The sequence below is a fragment of the Diadema antillarum genome, unplaced genomic scaffold (genome assembly GCF_040938485.1).
Source record: "Diadema antillarum isolate AM-2024a unplaced genomic scaffold, OU_Dant_1.0 seq00001521_RagTag, whole genome shotgun sequence".
NCBI classification, from domain to species: Eukaryota; Metazoa; Echinodermata; class Echinoidea; order Diadematoida; family Diadematidae; genus Diadema; species Diadema antillarum.
Window position 1 is genome coordinate 601907 of NW_027272253.1, and position 17957 is coordinate 619863.

Genomic DNA, 17957 nt, shown 5'->3' on the forward strand with positions numbered 1-17957 from the left:
TCGTTCTAAAATCCACAGGATCCCAAGTCGACACACGGGAACACTCATTCCTACCACCTTCTCTTGCATAAGTACATATGTAAGTTTGTTCCTTTTATTTTAAGAGACAACAATCATGCAGGGGGCCTCGACAGCTATACATGTAATAGCATTGCTAAGGAACAGGAACGAAGCTACTACAGTCATATTGCATCATATTGTGATGACAGAAAAAGAATACAATCATGTTACACAGTAAACCCCACTTGAGACAGAAAATGATGTCATCTTGTGGCTAATCCATCTCTTAACACGTACATTGGCTATTCACATGGATGCTACTTATGTTTCACACTCACAGTCAAGCTCAAATGCCAGAGTTATAAACGCACACAAGAATACAACTGTCTACCACATAATAAACTTTTATTTGCTATATGTATCATAAAACATCTCACATAAAAGTTAAATCCACTCTGTTTCATGAATATAGCACTTGAATCTTTATATTTGAATATAGAATTGCACCCGAATATGGACAGTCGGATGGGTGTTCCATTAAGGCAGAGTCAGAGGTATGTACATGTACACATTTATACATTGTATGGACAAATCACTCTGCAAGATGTGCTAACACACTTCATTAAAAATCTTCAATCCTCACATATACAGACACACAAAAAGAATTGGCATTCATTCTACATACACCTATATTCACATTGATTTGTACAATGTTTTCCGTGACTAACTATAAAACACACGTCCACACACTGTCGAGTGAGTTAAAAATCTAGCCATAGTCCGTGCACTGTCAAATCACTATTAGAGTACAGTATTTGTAGGTTACAGGAAACCTTCTCAGAGGGTACTCAATAGGGTCAATGAATACACACATGCACCCCACCATCTGACATCCAGAGTGACAAGGTCTGCAGTTTCAAGTGTGCAACCCCAGTCTTGTAGCTCTCAGCTTAAAATCATAATCTGAAAGTGAGACACAACCATTTCAGACCAAAAACAGCAGGGGGGAAAAAAAAGAGAAAAGGGGGGGAGGGTATTTCCATGTTGAATATTTACAATGTGACTTTTGTCAAATTTTAAATGTCCAACTTTACAGCACTAGGGCAATGGAAACAATGAAGAATACATGAGTAGACAATAGGTATCTTTTACAATGCATACACAGGAACAAAGTGCACCAGAAGGAAACTACCAGATGATGTCAATCCCACCTTTACAATGTATTGCTAGTACCCTGCTACATACAATGGGTTCACATGGCAGTCAAGCTGAGTCCCACTGCCATCCATTATTTTTGTATTCTGACGGACAAAGTATTTCTGAAAGTGTACTTCAAACAGTAATGCAATTATTGTGGCTTCATGTCAGAGCACAGGAATCCAGTGCCTACGCTAAACCACATAAAAAAAGTACAATTTGTGTATTGAAAGCACATATCATTATTATCAAAACATCAATGATACATTGTAAAGCAGAGATGAATTGAGTGGAGGCTAAACAAAACAAAGAAAACAGGCACTCAATCTTTCAAGTGAACATTCATTGTTCAAGTGACCTATTTCTTGTGATGCATACTTCTCATCTATCACAACAAGCAGTTGGCACATTGAGGTAAGGTCAAACTTCAAAAGAAATCATGTATTAACTATACAGTGTTCCTGGAGAGGAGAGATCGCCAACTCATTTCACCAGTTATGAAAGTCAGTAACTCTGATTTACCACTGTGTGTCTGAGTTTACTGCTTGGACAACAAATAATGAACATTACTATTATTTCACTGCTTGAGGTGCAATGTTCGATGCCACGAAATTAGGATGAATGGACGAAAACAAATAAAAAATCAATCATAGTTATTTACCTAAATGTGTGCTGGATTCACTGCAGAATCTCCTTCAAAAAGGTTTGCAGGGCCTTTAACAGTCAATTAAAAGAGAATCAAAAAAAAAAATCAAACTACATAATATTTGCCCAAAGTCATTTTCGAAGGGTAATACACAAGCTTCAGTAAATTTACATACACAGGTAGGACAACATTTGTGCAGAAACATGGTAGCCATAAAAATTTCTGTCCAATTCCTGAGTCGTGCATCAATGAAGGCCTTGCATATCGAAATGACTACTGACTTCGCAATCACACTGAGAGTGAGTACTGGGACTTCAAATCATGACTGAAGCAAACTTAAACAGTACCGAAACATGTAAGTACAGAACACATCAGAACAGCTGGTAAGTACTTTCAATACTGATACCGGAATTTCAAATGCATTGAACTGCAAGAAAATTCTAAACAAGGTTTGTTGTTGTTTTTTTTTTCTTATTGCTTACATATAAATTTCCTTCTGTGTATGCATGTTACAAATACCAGGGGGGTGTTTCATAAAGCTGTTCGTAAAGTTACGAACAACTTACGAGCCACTGGTAATCAGTTGTGATGTGCTATACTTATCAGAATTTCCATAGTTCAGCACAAGAACTGATCACCAGTCGCTCGTAAGTTGTTCGTAACTTTACGAACAGCTTTATGAAACACCCCCCTGGTCTTGTATCATTCTACTCTGCAGACATCATTGCTACAGTCAAAACTTGCAAGAGGATGGCCTTCTCTATAGTGAATTCACACAGACAAGTCTACAAGCAGAATGCCTTCACAAGTATCATTCTGTAGGTCATCTGAGCTTCTACTCAGGTTACTCATGTATGATGCTTGACATAATAACTGGACTGGGAAAAGAAAAATAGAGAGCTAAACATTCATGATGGTACAAATGGCTCCCATATTTTTGGTAAGTTTGCAACCATCAATCTATCAAGTAGTGATAGCACCAACAAGATCACACAGTGGAAAGGTTTGAAAATGAAGGCTGGATGCAACACAATAACAGTGGAGGACTGGTTGCAGAAAATCAAATTTTGTCTGTCTGCATTGATACTCATACACTGTCCAACTTCTGCCTAAAAACAACCAACTACATCCCTTGGACTACTCATCCATTTCAATTCCTTACCATAAGCAAACTGGTAAAGAAGTGAAATGAATGTTCTTTATTCATTTCTCTTTGTACGGTCATTATTTATTCGTCTTAAAAGAACACTTTTGGGTTTTTTTTTTCTCTTTCAGTTTTCTTTTTTTAATGTAATTTTTTAATCTCATATTTATCATTCTGTTTTAGTTAATGGTGCATAGTTTGTGACAATTCTTCAACATTCACTGCACTCCCGTTACAACAAAGTTTGGCGGTTTTCTTTCTTTACAACCAAATTTCATAATAATTGAACAGCATAGTATATAAAGATATATAGGTGACAATTTTGATTTCATTGTAACAGGAATTTCATTATAACCATGTTCGTTATAACGGGAGTGCACTGTATAATTATGCTCTCTGTAATACTAGTTAAAAGTACTCCAAAATGCCCCACTATGCACGGCCAGACACTGGATTCCAATGTCAGCTCCCACAAGGCTAGACCAAAGAAGGACAGCAGTATATATTACACATTAACATATTATGTCAAGTTATTTCATTTTTATGGCCCAGACGGAGTCGAGTCTCCAGTTCTCTAGGACTGACATCCTGGCAGTTCAATGGAGCATGGTGCACTCCCAGGACTGAGGTTACGTCTCTCTGTCGTTGATTGGCATCATGCGAGTTATGCACAGGCTGTCCCAGTCAAATGGCTTGAAATCTATTGATGCAGAAATATTGGGAGACATAGAAAAAACACACAGTCAAAATTATAAATGTACTCACTGCATTTAATTGAATAATCAACAAGACTTTTGTTATCAATCGTCACATAACCTCAGCAATTATCAAATCTATTTGTCACTTAGTATCTCCACTACTACTCTGCAACATACAGCTATAAAAGATTCCATTAATGAACAAACAACTGCCCCTAAAGGACATTGTGTTACTTCCTAATAAAATGCAGTGAATTTTAGCTCTTGTAGAGCTCATTCTCAGTTGGACTATGTGCTGCTTGCTTAATCACAGGTGCTACATGTACATTTTGTATGTTGCTGTGACATTAAAAAGGAATTAAGATAATGATTTAGAAGCATAGATAAATAGAATAAGCCATTCCCCAATTAATTGTATTTTTTTTTTTCACATTTGACATCACACTAAGGTCCCACTTTAAAATTCATCTTTACTCTTGGCATCCAACAAAATGGACAAGTGTAGAATTTGTATCAAGAAGACCTATTATGGCTAGCGACTGGTGAATACACTGTTTTTTCACATGTCACATAGTATTTGAATTCTGGTACTTTAAAGATGTATGCCACACACCTCTCATTTATTAATTTGCCCACAATATGTTGCATTGTGTACACTGTGCGCTAATGCACAACAACTTTGATCACATTTAACCCAACATGTACTTTGAGGGCTCATGAGAAAACAGATGAGTTGCACAATTGTGGCTTGAGCTTTAACCTCAAATTTTCACATGGTGTGCTCCAAATTTAATTCGAAAGTTGTTCTGTCGTAATACATCAGAGTGTACAGCTTAGTAAATTAAGCCAAATACTTCTTGCAGTTATGCATGCAACAGGGTTACAGTGTATGTTTCAGACAGTAACTGCTAACCTTTAGCATTCAAAGAATTTATGTCTATCAAAATCGAAGGGCTGGATTGCCATTTCAAACTGTGAACATGTACCATGTCTGATGAAATATCTACAGATCTATTTCATAAAGATGAATGAATCTGAATTTGACAATAGCTATGGTATGTCTGCACAGTTGAGCTAAAAAGTACTCAATTCTGAACTTTCTCACTTTTCACTCTCGTACAGATTTTGATAAAAGCCCAGTTCACTTCTCTTGATTGGGATAGAAGTCTACAAATGTACATGGATGGATGGATGGGCGAATGGATGAATGGATAGACGGCTGAATAAAGAACCAAAGCACAAAGAGCCCAAGAGTACCCCCTTCCTATTAAAAGCCAGTGCTATGAATGAAGTAAAAACCACTACAGGCTTTTAAACCACTTTCATTGTGGCAAGGAGAGCTTTCATAAGACACTACCTTTCATAACCACAGGTGGTCACAGGAGCTATATAAAAGGACAGACAGCATGGGAGAGTGGGTTTCAACAATAAAACTAACTACAACAAAGTGCCAGAAATCACATGAATTATTGGCCTATATGGATGAAGGAGTATCAATACACATATTGTCCTCATGACTGAAAAAGGGGAAAAATCTAAATTTGATCCTTCATGCCAAACTCACAGATACCCTTACAGCAGGAAGCAAAATCAACAGTTTGTGTTAAAGGGACTGTGCAGTACTGGTTGAGGTGGGGATTCACGTTTTGAACATTCCTAAGTGAGATAATAAGAAACCTCTCATGAAATATGAAAGAGCATGTAATTTTAAGAAGGATTCAATGTTTATTTGATGAAAATTGATTTTCAAATGGCTGAGATATCCAAAAATGTGATAATAATAAGAGGCGACAGGCCACGCCTTTTATAAGGATCTCTTTGTTTCACATTGTTTTTGGATATCTCAGCCATTTCAAAACCAATTTTCATCAAATAAACTTTTGAAACCCCTTAGAATTGCATGCTCTTTGACATCAAATAGAGTGGTTTCTGAATATCTCGCAAAACGTTAAAAGCTAAATCCTCACCTCAAACAGAACTGTAAACACCCTTTAAAAACATACAATTTGTATACATGCTGTATCTTTGCATTTTCCTACCTGCTCTACAAGAGTTACACTTTACATGCTATATGCAACTTCAAGCTTTATACTTAAACTTACGTCTAAGAGAGGGATTCTCTTCCTTGTCAACGAATTCTTCAACACATATAGCCCCTGAAAAAGGTGAAAACAAACAGAAATGTGAGAATACATAGCTGACCAATAAAAACTGCAAAAAAGAGTCTGGCAAAAAAATAAAAAAGATTGTAACTGATGTATACATGTGTATGCATAATCACAATACTGCAATAATATCAATACAGGTTGTATTTTGATAAGTTTATAAATTATGTATACATGTACAAGAGGCTTGCAAATGTGAGTTCTGTTGTTGTTATTGCGTATAAATGGTGTAGATATCCCACCGGTGTCATTTACACACTGGTCCATTCTTTCTCTTTTTTACACCATTTTTGGCTATTCAGTAGTTTGTCTTGAAATCTCACCCTAACCACTCAAAATCCCAAACCACATTAATGACAGAAAATAATTTTTACAATGAAATGATTCATTTATTTTGAATGCAATATTTAACATGTAAACGAGTCGAGTTACAAAAAGTGAAACCAACCTTTTCTGCCTTGTCTGAAGTCGTGTAACTCCTTTTGTGTAACTTCCCATTCTGGAAAAGTGACACAAAGAAAGAAGTCACAAATCAATACTATTGCCTATGAAAACAAGCATGCATGAATTTCAGTATAGTTGTGTGATTTCCTAACAACCGCAGTGCTACAGTGAATGTTGTTCGGGGGGGGGGGGGGGGGGGGGAGGGTATTTACAGAGAATGCTGTATGAGATGGAAAGCCCTTTGATGTCATTTATTTAGAATAAGCTATGAGACATAACCAAAATTTTTGAAGACTAATATCGTGAGTATGCTCAGGCTGCACGCAGTCCAATGGCTATGGGAAATCAACATTACAGCAATGATACACATTTTGATGATTTTGTACCTCAAACTGATTTCGCTGTTTTCATTCCTCTCTACATTTCCCTCACGCGTGGTTAGTCCTTCATCACTGACAGGGTTTTGAAGTTTTTGAAGGGGGGGGGGGTGAAGTAGAAAGAGAGGGTACATCACTTTATTTATCACTGAACTTCTAACATTTAAAGGTACAAGTGCAGGGCAGAAAGTCATCTTTTTTACGGGGGGGGGGGGGGGGGGGGGGGCTCAGAAGGTTTTTTTTCGGTCCGTTTCTCCCACCCCACCTTCCCAAACATTCTTCTGATGAACACCCTTTGCTCTGTAGTTAGCTGCATGGTCAGGCAAGCTCATGATCATGTGCTAATTTAAGACCCTATTCACAACCGAACCGTCAGTAACAATCTCTTTTACCCCCTCCATTCATGTTTGTGTAAATTCATTGAAGCATGAAAGCCATTGTTATCTGCCAAGTTGGGCATGTCGGGAAAGCTAACTGGCTCCTTATTTACTATCTATCCATCTGGGTAAAATGGAAGCATATTTTCAAATTCAGTTTTCTCGAGCAGGCGTCGATCATTTTTGACGCATGGGATATCATATGAAAGGAAAAAGAATGGATATTAAGGCTATGATTTTATCTTTTGCAAAAGATTGCTGAAAAAGTCTGAAAAACTCATTCAAAGTCGACATTTGCTCGTGCAAATGAAAATTTAGTAGCACTACTGTCTATTGTTCTAACTCAGTCACGCACGAATTTTGAACAATGAGTTGTGCATCAAATGAAAGAAGAGAATAGAGGAACATGTGGCAGATGAATTTTATTTCTCCATTAGTGGAATACACAGATTGAGCATCAACACTTAGTTGCACTGTGCACAAGAAACACTCAGTTCAATGTAATTAACATTTATTTTTCATCTTCTTCTTTTTTTGATGAACTGTTTGTATGGATGATCATGTCACTACATTGACAAAGAACACAGAACAGTCATACTGGGTACTTGACAGGCACCAGCAAGGTAATAGAGCTCTGTACAAGGTTTTTTTTCTCCAATGCTAAATTTTGCAAGTGTAAGAAGAGAAAGAAAAGAAGAAGAAGGAGGAGGAGGACGAGGAGGACAGGAGGAGGACGAGGAAGACAAGGAGGAGAAAAAGGAGAATAATGAACAAGACATTTTTGTCTCTCTTTCATAGGCCACATGCTCAGCATTTCATGCACTCAGAATTTAGATTAGATACTACAATGTCCTCTGTCAAGCCTTGTCAGCTGATACAGGTGAAAGTTGGATTTCTTTTTGTCAGGGTCTCCCTCATACTAATGTGCAGCAGTACAATACAATAACTAGTCGAATTTGCCTTATCACAGACAGCTCTCACATCCCTGCAAAATTAATAAATAACAGAAAAATACATGAAAACCAGCTGAGCAAACGTCTTTATACATACACCTTATTTGCCATGGGCATATTGGTACATAGGCTGTGGATAGCAGCCTAGCCAGTATAAAGACTATAATACAAATTAACTGACTCACGCTCATTCAACATCTTGACTAGCTCATAGTGGTCCCGACCATAGTGGTCCACAGATAGACCTGGATCTGAATGTGCCCTTGATGAATGATGGTCCCTCCTCCTCCCTGATATAACAGCACTGCTGAATGATGGTCTGGGTGAAGTCTGTGGGCTGATCATTTAAAAAGAGGAAAAAATGCTATTAGAAATAAGAAACAAATTGCATATTGGAGGGCAGGACTAAAGATAGAATAATTTGGGGGTTTTTTTCTACTTGCCTACAGAAATTTTGTCCACATGTTTAAAGGACAAATGTTCACCTTTAGCAGCACTACAGCACCTAACAGGTAAATGTGCTTGTAGCACCTTGCAGACTGATTTAAATAAGGGTCAACAGTCAACAATAACTGAGCATATCTATGATGACATACACTGTAACATACTGTATGGTTAATCTGCAATCTTGACTCCTTGATAATAGTGCACTCCCGTTATAATGAACACTGTTATAACGACCGTCCGGTTACAACGAAATAAAAATTCAGGCTGCAATATTATCGGCTCTACTATGTATTTTTATCGCGCGTAATTGTTATTTGTTTTGGCTATAACGAAATTTTGATATAATGAGAGAAAAGTGTCAGTCCAGATGACTTTGTTACAACGGGAGTCTACATTTCTATCCACCTCAATCAACTGAACAGTTACACAAGGCATCAAAGCCTTGTGGGTTATTCAAATGTAAAACATGTTCTGACAAAACTCATTTAACAGATCATGCCTTCTGAACTTTCTTGAGAAAAAGTTGAATAACAATGTACAGTTGAACCTCTGTTATCCGGCCTCCCTTTATCCGGATCTCTCTATTATACGGACGCAATCTCGCCGTGATTTTTTTTAAAATAATTACGGGAGGAAAGGGGGATTCCCATCTCCTTGACAACTCCTACCCAAACACACATGAATTACATATTACTTCCAACATGATTAACATACATTACATCAAATTTCCTTCCAAACTGCTTACCTTCAGACATTTCAACATCCCTAAACATCCCCAAATGTAACAATGAAAAGGTTGCAGTATCATGTGGTACTACAATGGGCTACATCAGTACATTTGTATGTTATGTACATGTATAAGCATTGAGTCTCCCGTATCCGGCCAAATCCCTTATCCGGATGAGCCCCGGTCCCGACTTGTCCGAATACGAGAGGTTCAACTGTACATGTACAGATGTAGACAAGAATTGCTTCAAGATCAAACCAAGTTAGGGGGCCTAAATTAATGAACTTGCTGAAAGTCATATCGTCGCTGGGGTGACAAGACCTTGTATCTGCAATATTGGTGAAAATGACTTTTTTTGGATTAATGGTCAAATAATGAGTTAAATGATGTCCTGTCCAAATCCCAATTGTCTTACTCCAAAAATGAAGCCACCAAAGCATGTCAAAGGAAAGGCTATCCCATTCGGTATAGTGCTTTGGCCGCCATGTTTTTTGGCTCTCCTGAACATTTGACAGTTTGTAGATACTTGTACGAGGTCTTGTCGCCCCAGCGACGATATACAGTGCATGAATACTGAAGGATCCTATGTGTCCATGTGAATAATCGAACAAAATCCCAAATCCCTGAGAGAGACGCAGAAAAAAAAAAAAACATTTTTAAAACATTTTGAAAGTGTTAAAATGGTACTAGTCAAAACTGTGTACACGTAAGAGAAGAATTCTATGGCATTTATGGGATATCACAATGTACATGTACTACTCTAACACAGGTTTACTCTAGATTTTCTCATTGTCATCCTAGTACCCATACTTTGTTTCATTTTCATGTTTACGAAGAATGAAAATATAAAGCTCTCCCCCTCAAAAAAAAATCAACTTGTCCATGTTCAGAACTAAGACAAGGCAAGTGCCAAATTGTGTCTCGCCCATTCGCGTACAAGGAATTAATATTTTTTATAACTCCCAGAAGTTAATTGACCTGCTTATGACCTTTGACCTTGTGGTGACCTTCAATACCCCAAGGGACATTTACCATCCAAGTTTGGTCACAAACGGACAAAGGGATCAAAAGTAATGAGCCATAATCGAAACGCACCATAAAAACTTAACATTGGGCCCTAAAAATTTGTTGACCCCTTTCTGTGACCTTTGACCTTGTGATGACCTTTAACTCCCTAAGGGACATCTATTGTCCAAGTGTGGTCACAAACGGACAAAAGGGCTTTTTACACTTGTAAATTTTTGCTTAGTCCCGTACCAACGGTGGGGCTAAGGGGGGGGGGGGGGCCTTAGCCCCACCGTTGGTACGGGACTATCCTTAGCCCACTTTGTTTACACTCGTTTTTGCCAAAGTGGGCTAGCCCCACCGATAGTCCGGTACTATCTGGCCTTGCAAAATAGCAGGGTTAGCACCGCAATTGCGGTGCCAAGCAAGTGAGTGTAAACAGAACGAAAAAATAATCCTGGGCTAAGCGACGGAGACGAAGTCCGACCCTCACTGACCAATCAGAAACGAGGTAATCAAGTGCTGCCGGTGCGTGCGTGTACGTGTACAGTACACAGCGTAATCATGAATATTCTTGTGGTTTGGAAAGTCCAGGGCTAAGAAATACGAGTGTAAAAAGGTCAGTTTTCTCCTTAGTCCCGGACAAGAGATAGTACGGGACTAATTGGCCAGTGTAAAAAGCTGAAAAAATTGGTACGGGACTAACGATAGTCCTGGGTCAGAGAAAGTCCGGGGTTAAGAAACACAAGTGTAAAAAGGAATATAGGGATCAAAAGTTATGAGCCACAATCAAAGCGTGCCCTAAAAACATAACATTGGGCCCTAAAAGTTTGTTGACCCCTGTCTGTGACCTTTGACCTTGTGACGACCTTCACCTCCCCAAGGGACATCTTCCATCTAAGTTTGGTCACAAACGGACAAAGGGATCAAAAGTAATGAGCCATAAACGAAATGCGCCCTAAAAACTTAACATTGGGCCCTAAAAGTTTGTTGACCCCTGTCTGTGACCTTTGACCTTGTGGTTACCTTCAACTTCCCAAGAGACATCTACCATCACCCAAGTTTGATTGCCATTGTAGCAACATGTGCTGAGTTGCGTGTGATAAGAGAGTCTTGCAAGTAAACTTTAACGTATGACCTCAAATGACTTTTGACCTTATCATGTGACCTCTTACGGCACCATAACGTGAAGGTACCCCCAGTGCATCCAAACAGTATTAATGGGAAAATGCAGAGTACACTGGGGTAATTTCACATCAATTTGCACTGTGCATCAACACAAGATGTACGAAGGCTTGCCTTTCTTCAACATTCTGTACTTTCACAACATATTCTCCAGTTACAACTGCACTCATTTTAAGAGGGACCGCTGCTAATTAATAATTCAACTATCAAGATCAAAGTTTGACCTATCAATAGAAAAAGTCAGTTTCTTTTCATGCTCTCACGGAGTAGGACTACAATGTATGTCCCAATGCACTGCGAAGATCAAATTGTTACAGATGTATATAGCTGTGCTATACATACCGGCACACAAAGACCAATACATGGAATACAGAGACTCCAACTCAAAGCACCTTCTGATCTGGAGATTCTTCCGCCTGAAACCCCTAGCAAACAGGAGACTCCAAGTTGATGTGTGCAAAGTGCGAAGTTCCTAGGGTACTAGATGCTCTCTGGTGCTATCTAAGGCTTATTTTTTTCAACATACGATAGCAATAAGTAAGAAATTCTTTCCATCGGGAGACACAGAGCCAGGGCGGGAGAAATTAAATCTCAAGCGGGAGAACGGGATATTTTGCAAAAATGGGCTTTCGGCGGGAGATCTCCCATCGAAAACGGGAGAGTTGGAGTTTCTGGGTATATGTGCACCTTAAAACATTCTGAATCTACAGTGCACTTTCAGATCCCATCCCATAACCTATCCATGCACACCATGCCACATGAGCTCTACTGCTTATATACAATGTAACTCCCTCCAAGGCACATGTACAGCATGGTACTCCTTGGGACCTGCCACAAATTATTAAACACAATTATGCATACGTACACACACACACACACACACACACACACAAATACTGAACATAGAAACAATACCACAGTACTTTCCCCAACACATAAAGCTAGACCATGACACATGGGAGGACCAAAGGGATAGCGTTTGCACTTTTAGGAATAGGACATACCACAGGAAGCAAACTTAATAAGGATGTGGTCAATTATGATCTACCACAAAAATTTTCTTTCTCTCTCTTTAAAGCCTCTTGAAGATACTTGTGCAAGTTCTTATCTTCGCTAGAGAACTGTATGATGCTGGATGCATCCTTTCAGCCCCATTTAGAACAGGTCATGCGTGGTGCATGTGGACAAATGCAAGGAACAGTGGGAATGGCAAAAAAAAAAACCCACCCTCCATAAATCCATCATAGTGGCTACTTTGCATTTATAGGCACTATACATGTAGTACAAGTGAACCAATACATTGTACATGTACTGCAAGGTGTACTATGGTATGTATCAAGATATTGTAAAGCATAAAGGTGTACACTGTAAATCAAGGAGAGAATTACATTAAATTCATTGCCGACTATTGTAAATAATACTTTGGCTCCTTTTCTGTACACACATGGCTGCTCAGTAAATGATGCAAACTTAGTACACTATTGCATGATTTACATTATGCAGACTTTGCAAAAAATGTGAGATTTACATAGAATGAAAAGAATAGGTGAAATACCGTATTCATGCTTAAACTGTATTAGCAAAGAACATTGTCTTGACTGCCTTACAGAGCTTTTTATCTAGCCCCATTCCCCTCCCTTCTTTTTTTCTGAAGTTTCCCATAAATGTTCAATTTAAGAGGGCAATGTTGGAGTCAAAGTAGGAGATCACTGCAGTGTATGACTTGTCAACAGGATAAAGAACACTGAATGTCAAGATCTATCAAAATTTTGTCCCACGTACACAGTATGAAGTACCATATTTCTTCTTTGAAATTGCAAAGTTCCTTGTGCACATAGAAATGTAAGCAATGCATACAAGCAATGTCTACACATTCAATACTGCTACACACACCTGCCACAATCAGTTACCACATACAATAGTGTACAAGGTACAGTGTGTGTATGTACAAAAGTACACGTATGCACAAAGCAAAAATAGTGCCATTACCAGATGAAAAATGTATCAGGCAGGATCACTCTTTCAAGATTTATTTGCCTTATGATTAACTATGTACCTCATCAACACTGACTTCAAGTTCATGTGATACCTACAGTTGTACAGTACGTACAATTACAATAGTACTTCTTCCTGCACAACTGAAACTTCATTTCACATTTGAAACTCAATTTCACATTACATGAGGCAAGAGTGATCAACACTGGACTCATACACAAACAGTACACTTACTTGATCATGCTACGGTCAATCTCTCCGTCATCGAAAGGTTGTTGCAATCCTGCAGAGAAAAGGAAATGAGAAAGTCCTCAGTGTCCAGAAAACATGATTCAATTGGTCTTTCCATTGCCAGGTAAATGTTTCAAGGACCTACACTGTACATGTAGGTCTATACAAATCTACAATGTACATACCTACACTGTAAAATGTAAGGACTACAGTAATCTGATCAGATTGCAGAATTCACTTTCTTTTGTTTAAAAAAAAATGTATTTCAAATAACAGCCATGACTCCCCTCATCCCTCCCTCCCTCCCCCCCCCCCCCCCCCCCCCCCGCACACTAAAAAAACTAACTCATGATATTAAAACACTGTTGTAAAGCTCAAAAGGGAGAGTAGGATGATATAGCAAACATGGTTAAACTTGACTTGCCAAGCAATCATATAATGGAGAAACATGGCTACAAAGAGTTGCTACAGTGCATTCCGTGTATCAGCACATGGTAAATCAGGATTCACATGTTTTGAATAATATTACAGTCAACCTTGCTTAAGTTGACTTCGCCTAAGTCGAATAATCGCCTAAGTTGAAGGTCGTTTCGAGTCCTCTTCTCTTTATATTTTATTGATTTTAACCCCTCATAAGTCGAATTTTTTTAAGTCGAAGCTATTTCTTCAGTCCAAATAGATTCGACTTCATGGCAAGGTTGACTGTACTATGCAATGATGTATATCATATTCTTTTTATAGTCTCTTTCCCCTCTCTCTCTCTCTCCCTCTTTTAATATGGGTCTGCATAATACATTACACAATGAGGGTGAAGTTTAAGTTATTCAATAAGACATCATACAGTACATTCATCATATTCATACATACACATATTAATGGACTGATTGAGGCTACAATAAAACTGAACAGTATGTTGTTATAAATTGTAAATGATACACTGAATCCAAACACCTTTTAGGCTTTTGGTCTATTTATACAGAGAGTGCTTAAAATTTAGATTTGATGCACTATCTTGCAGCAGAGCTTGATTCTAAACTGATACTGTAAGGGCTTGTTCAGGGCATTATAATTTTAAATCTGAAATTCTGGTGGCCAGAAGTATAAAGGTTTCGGCCAAAAATTAAAGGAAACACAATACACATGAGAATTTTGTAGTTGCGTGCTCAGGACACTAAAATTATAACTTTTGTCAAAATTTGGTGGCCTGGCATGATCAGTTCTAACACTAACCTGGCATGATAAATCTTTTAATGGCCCCGTGCCACTGGGCCACCGCAATGTCAAGCCTTGCATGCGACATATCGTCAGGAAAGTTCTACAAAGCATCATAATATCGTTCAGCTTTTCAAAGTTCTTTTTGGACTTGCTTACGAAGCTGCCTATAACGGCACCAGTTCCGTTGAGATCCATTTGTTTTGGCACTGTAAAATGCCCTATTTTTCTTTCTAATTAATCGCTTGAGGGTTCCATTTATCCAAGGAAGATTAAATAGAGTACTGTATACGCTATATATTTCGTGGGGGTTTTATTTTCGCAAATTTCGCGAGTCGGGAGCTATTCGCGAAATTAACAACACGCGAAAATATTACCTTCCAAAATGAATCCCTTGCCTTGATGATACGAACATTTCAGTACTAGTATACCATGTCACGACTTACCGAACAGACCATACTGCCTAAGCTTGTTTACGCACATTGACGTCTACTTACGAATACTGTACAGAGCCAATCCATTATCGCAAGGGGACCACTCGTCAGAAATCTAGCGCGATGGACTTAACCACTTCAAAAATGTTGTATTCTAACTTACTAGTTCGCAGAGTTTGGTAAAGTTTTCTTCATGCAGTGTATAACTAAACTAGTATCATTCTTATTTGCTGGTACGTTGAAAATTCACACTTTCTTTGCCACTTCATATTTTCTCTGGTCCCCCAATCGCGAATTTAACCACTTGCGAAAATGTGTGACAGCGGTAATTCACGAAAATTCATGTACGCGAAAATTATAGCGTATACAGTATAGTGAGGTGCCCGCACCTCGTCAGGGGCCCGAATACCGTCACCCCACTTAAAATTGTTTTGAGCGCACTAAACAAAAATGTATGCCCGGGACTGTGTTCTGTACGCTTGAAACTACATGTAGGCAGGGCTACCACAACCAAGCAAATTGTGGTGAAAACCGAACAGTTTTTCGCGAAAATCTGAAATTTTCATAGGGCTATAGGAATACGTGTTAGAAGTCACCCGCAGGCATCTTTTACGTGTATGTCTATGGGAACATCACTGTCACCCGCACACGTCTTTTACGTGCCAAGTCTATGGGAGAGCGGGTGACGAGTTGCGGGCCCCTTCCTTAGCGCGCAACTTTTTCCCATCGTTCGCGTTCGACGATGATAGCTGCAAATTTTCAATATTGATCAGTGAACTTGTGATTCCATTGGAATTTTCAGCATTTTTCCTGTATGTGAGTTGGATTTCAAAGAATTTCAGTGGCGAAATGTGATTCAAATATGGGCAAACATTAACTATGATGAGGTGCGGGTCACCCAAGTATACTCTTAAGAGTCTTACACCTTGAAGGGACATTTGAATCAACACTGCTAAGAACTAATAGTATGAATAGCTTCCTTTAATGCGTTCCAATTCTCCTCTAACGTTACTGTCTTATGTGAATAATTAACCACACCACCTTCATGCTCACTCAAGCTCAGTCACTGCCATTTCACAAACTACCGGCATGGCCTGCCCTGCATGCGGGAACTGTATACTCAGTATTAAATGGCAGGGATTGCGGCGGCACCACCACCAGCCAGCGTAGAGCAGCCCAGTAGCAGAGCCAGGAATCATAACACGCCTCATCTCCTGCGTAACTAAATTTCAGCAGACGGTAGCAAGTGCGCACTGCGTGATGACAACTGCTGCCGAGTGCTGGTCAAATGACGCAATTCTTCTCCACTTCTAAATCGGTGAGAACTTCGTAAAATTTTACTGTGTGCATTGGAAACAAAATGACTAAATTATCTAGGTCACGTACAAGATAAAATACATACCTCGCCTCTTCTGAACGTTGAATTTACTGGGTCCTTGAGCCAATTTATACATTGTTGTGAGGACCCCAGGCCGACCACATTCTCTTCTCAAGAGCATGGATTACGAAAATACATACACTGCAAGAGAATCGATCATTTAGACGATGAACTGAACGGAATCCGTGCAGGTTAGTCTCTAATAAGACATTTTGACAACATTTATATAAAAATGTGAATTGAATTCCCTGAATAAAATCACATACAGTTGTATATTATCAATTATTGTGTAATTTCCTATTTGTATTTATTTTCTTATTTTTAGCTGTAAAAAGATATTCATAAGATGTTAACATTCTTTAAATATTCTACCTGCTAAAATAAGTCTAATCAACTGGGGAAAGAAAATATAATCGATTACACCCGAAATAATCGATATGTATTTAGTAAGTGGCCTTATAAACATTAAGTTCAACAACACCGATCATAAGCACTGCTGGTGTAGTGGTATCATGCAAGATTCCCATTCTTGCGACCCGGGTTCGATTCCCGGGCAGTGCACCTTGCTTTTGCTCCCTGATACGAGTATCCAACCTACGCGTTTAATCACAAAAGAGTTTGACACATTAACCTTTTACTTCTACCTCCCCCCCCCCCCCTTTTAGGAAAAAAAAAAAGAAGAAGCAAAAGAAAGAACCTGTCCCACTTCATTCAGATTTACCAGATTCTGACCATGATTCAACATTGAGATGCATTCTGGAACAGTGTAGGTCAATGGCACTGTTGAGAAGAAAAATCAACAACAGTATTTCTTACAATAAGGAATAGGTTTACAGTAATCAAATTTGACTATTTTGTTTTCATTTCAAATTGTAGAAGGTCAGAGATTATCAAAAGTTACATTGACATGAGAGAGAGGGATGGAGAGAGAGATAAGGGGATTTGAACAATGTGTGCTGCACACTTTTCCATTAAGCCATGATGTCATATATGTGTATGTGTATGTACAATCTTTTTTGTAATAGGGAGTGACATAATCATGAAGGCTCGCATGCTTCCTGGTATTAATACAGAATAATTTGTTGGTTTTTTTTTTTTACTTTTACTTTGTTTTGAGCCATGGCCCTTGTATCACTCCTATACATCTTATTCTATACTGTATGTATTCACTGTCGATACATTGTCTGTACGACTGTTTTACATTGCAATCATGTACCAGTATTAAGTATGGCCAAATAAATCAAGATAATAAGATTAAATAGAAATCTTTATTTAATTCAATTGGTGCAAAGGCCCATAAACAATGAAATGTGTTTGAACTATACCTGTCGTGTACTTTACA

General features: G+C 38.6%; 1 protein-coding gene and 1 non-coding gene across 2 annotated transcripts; one reads left to right on the forward strand and one right to left on the reverse strand.

Moving 5' to 3' along the window:
* Nucleotides 1–2669: 2669 nt before the first annotated feature.
* On the reverse strand, nucleotides 2670–16727 carry LOC139710313 (mapk-regulated corepressor-interacting protein 1-like). The gene is made up of 6 exons (XM_071622232.1): nucleotides 16640–16727; nucleotides 13595–13643; nucleotides 8187–8338; nucleotides 6299–6349; nucleotides 5788–5841; nucleotides 2670–3687 (listed from the first exon to the last, which is right to left on the reverse strand). The coding sequence occupies exons 1-6, from the start codon at nucleotides 16689–16691 to the stop codon at nucleotides 3617–3619; spliced, it is 429 nt and encodes a 142-aa protein (XP_071478333.1). The 5' UTR covers nucleotides 16692–16727; the 3' UTR covers nucleotides 2670–3616.
* A 378-nt stretch (nucleotides 16728–17105) lies between these two features.
* Nucleotides 17106–17176, forward strand: Trnag-ccc (transfer RNA glycine (anticodon CCC)). Its single transcript has one exon. It is a non-coding gene; the product is annotated as a tRNA-Gly (tRNA).
* Nucleotides 17177–17957: the final 781 nt, after the last annotated feature.

What these genes read in the sequence shown, in the direction of transcription:
- LOC139710313 (XM_071622232.1), bottom strand. Translation starts at nt 16,691, where the DNA reads ATGTATAAATTGGCTCAAGGACCCAGTAAATTCAACGTTCAGAAGAGG. An exon ending in CAACGTTCAGAAGAGGCGAG is followed by an intron (nt 13,644 to 16,639) that starts GTATGTATTTTA and finishes TTTTCTCTGCAG; the next exon opens with GATTGCAACAACCTTTCGAT. An exon ending in AGTCAAGATGTTGAATGAGC is followed by an intron (nt 6,350 to 8,186) that starts GTGAGTCAGTTA and finishes TCACTTTTCCAG; the next exon opens with AATGGGAAGTTACACAAAAG.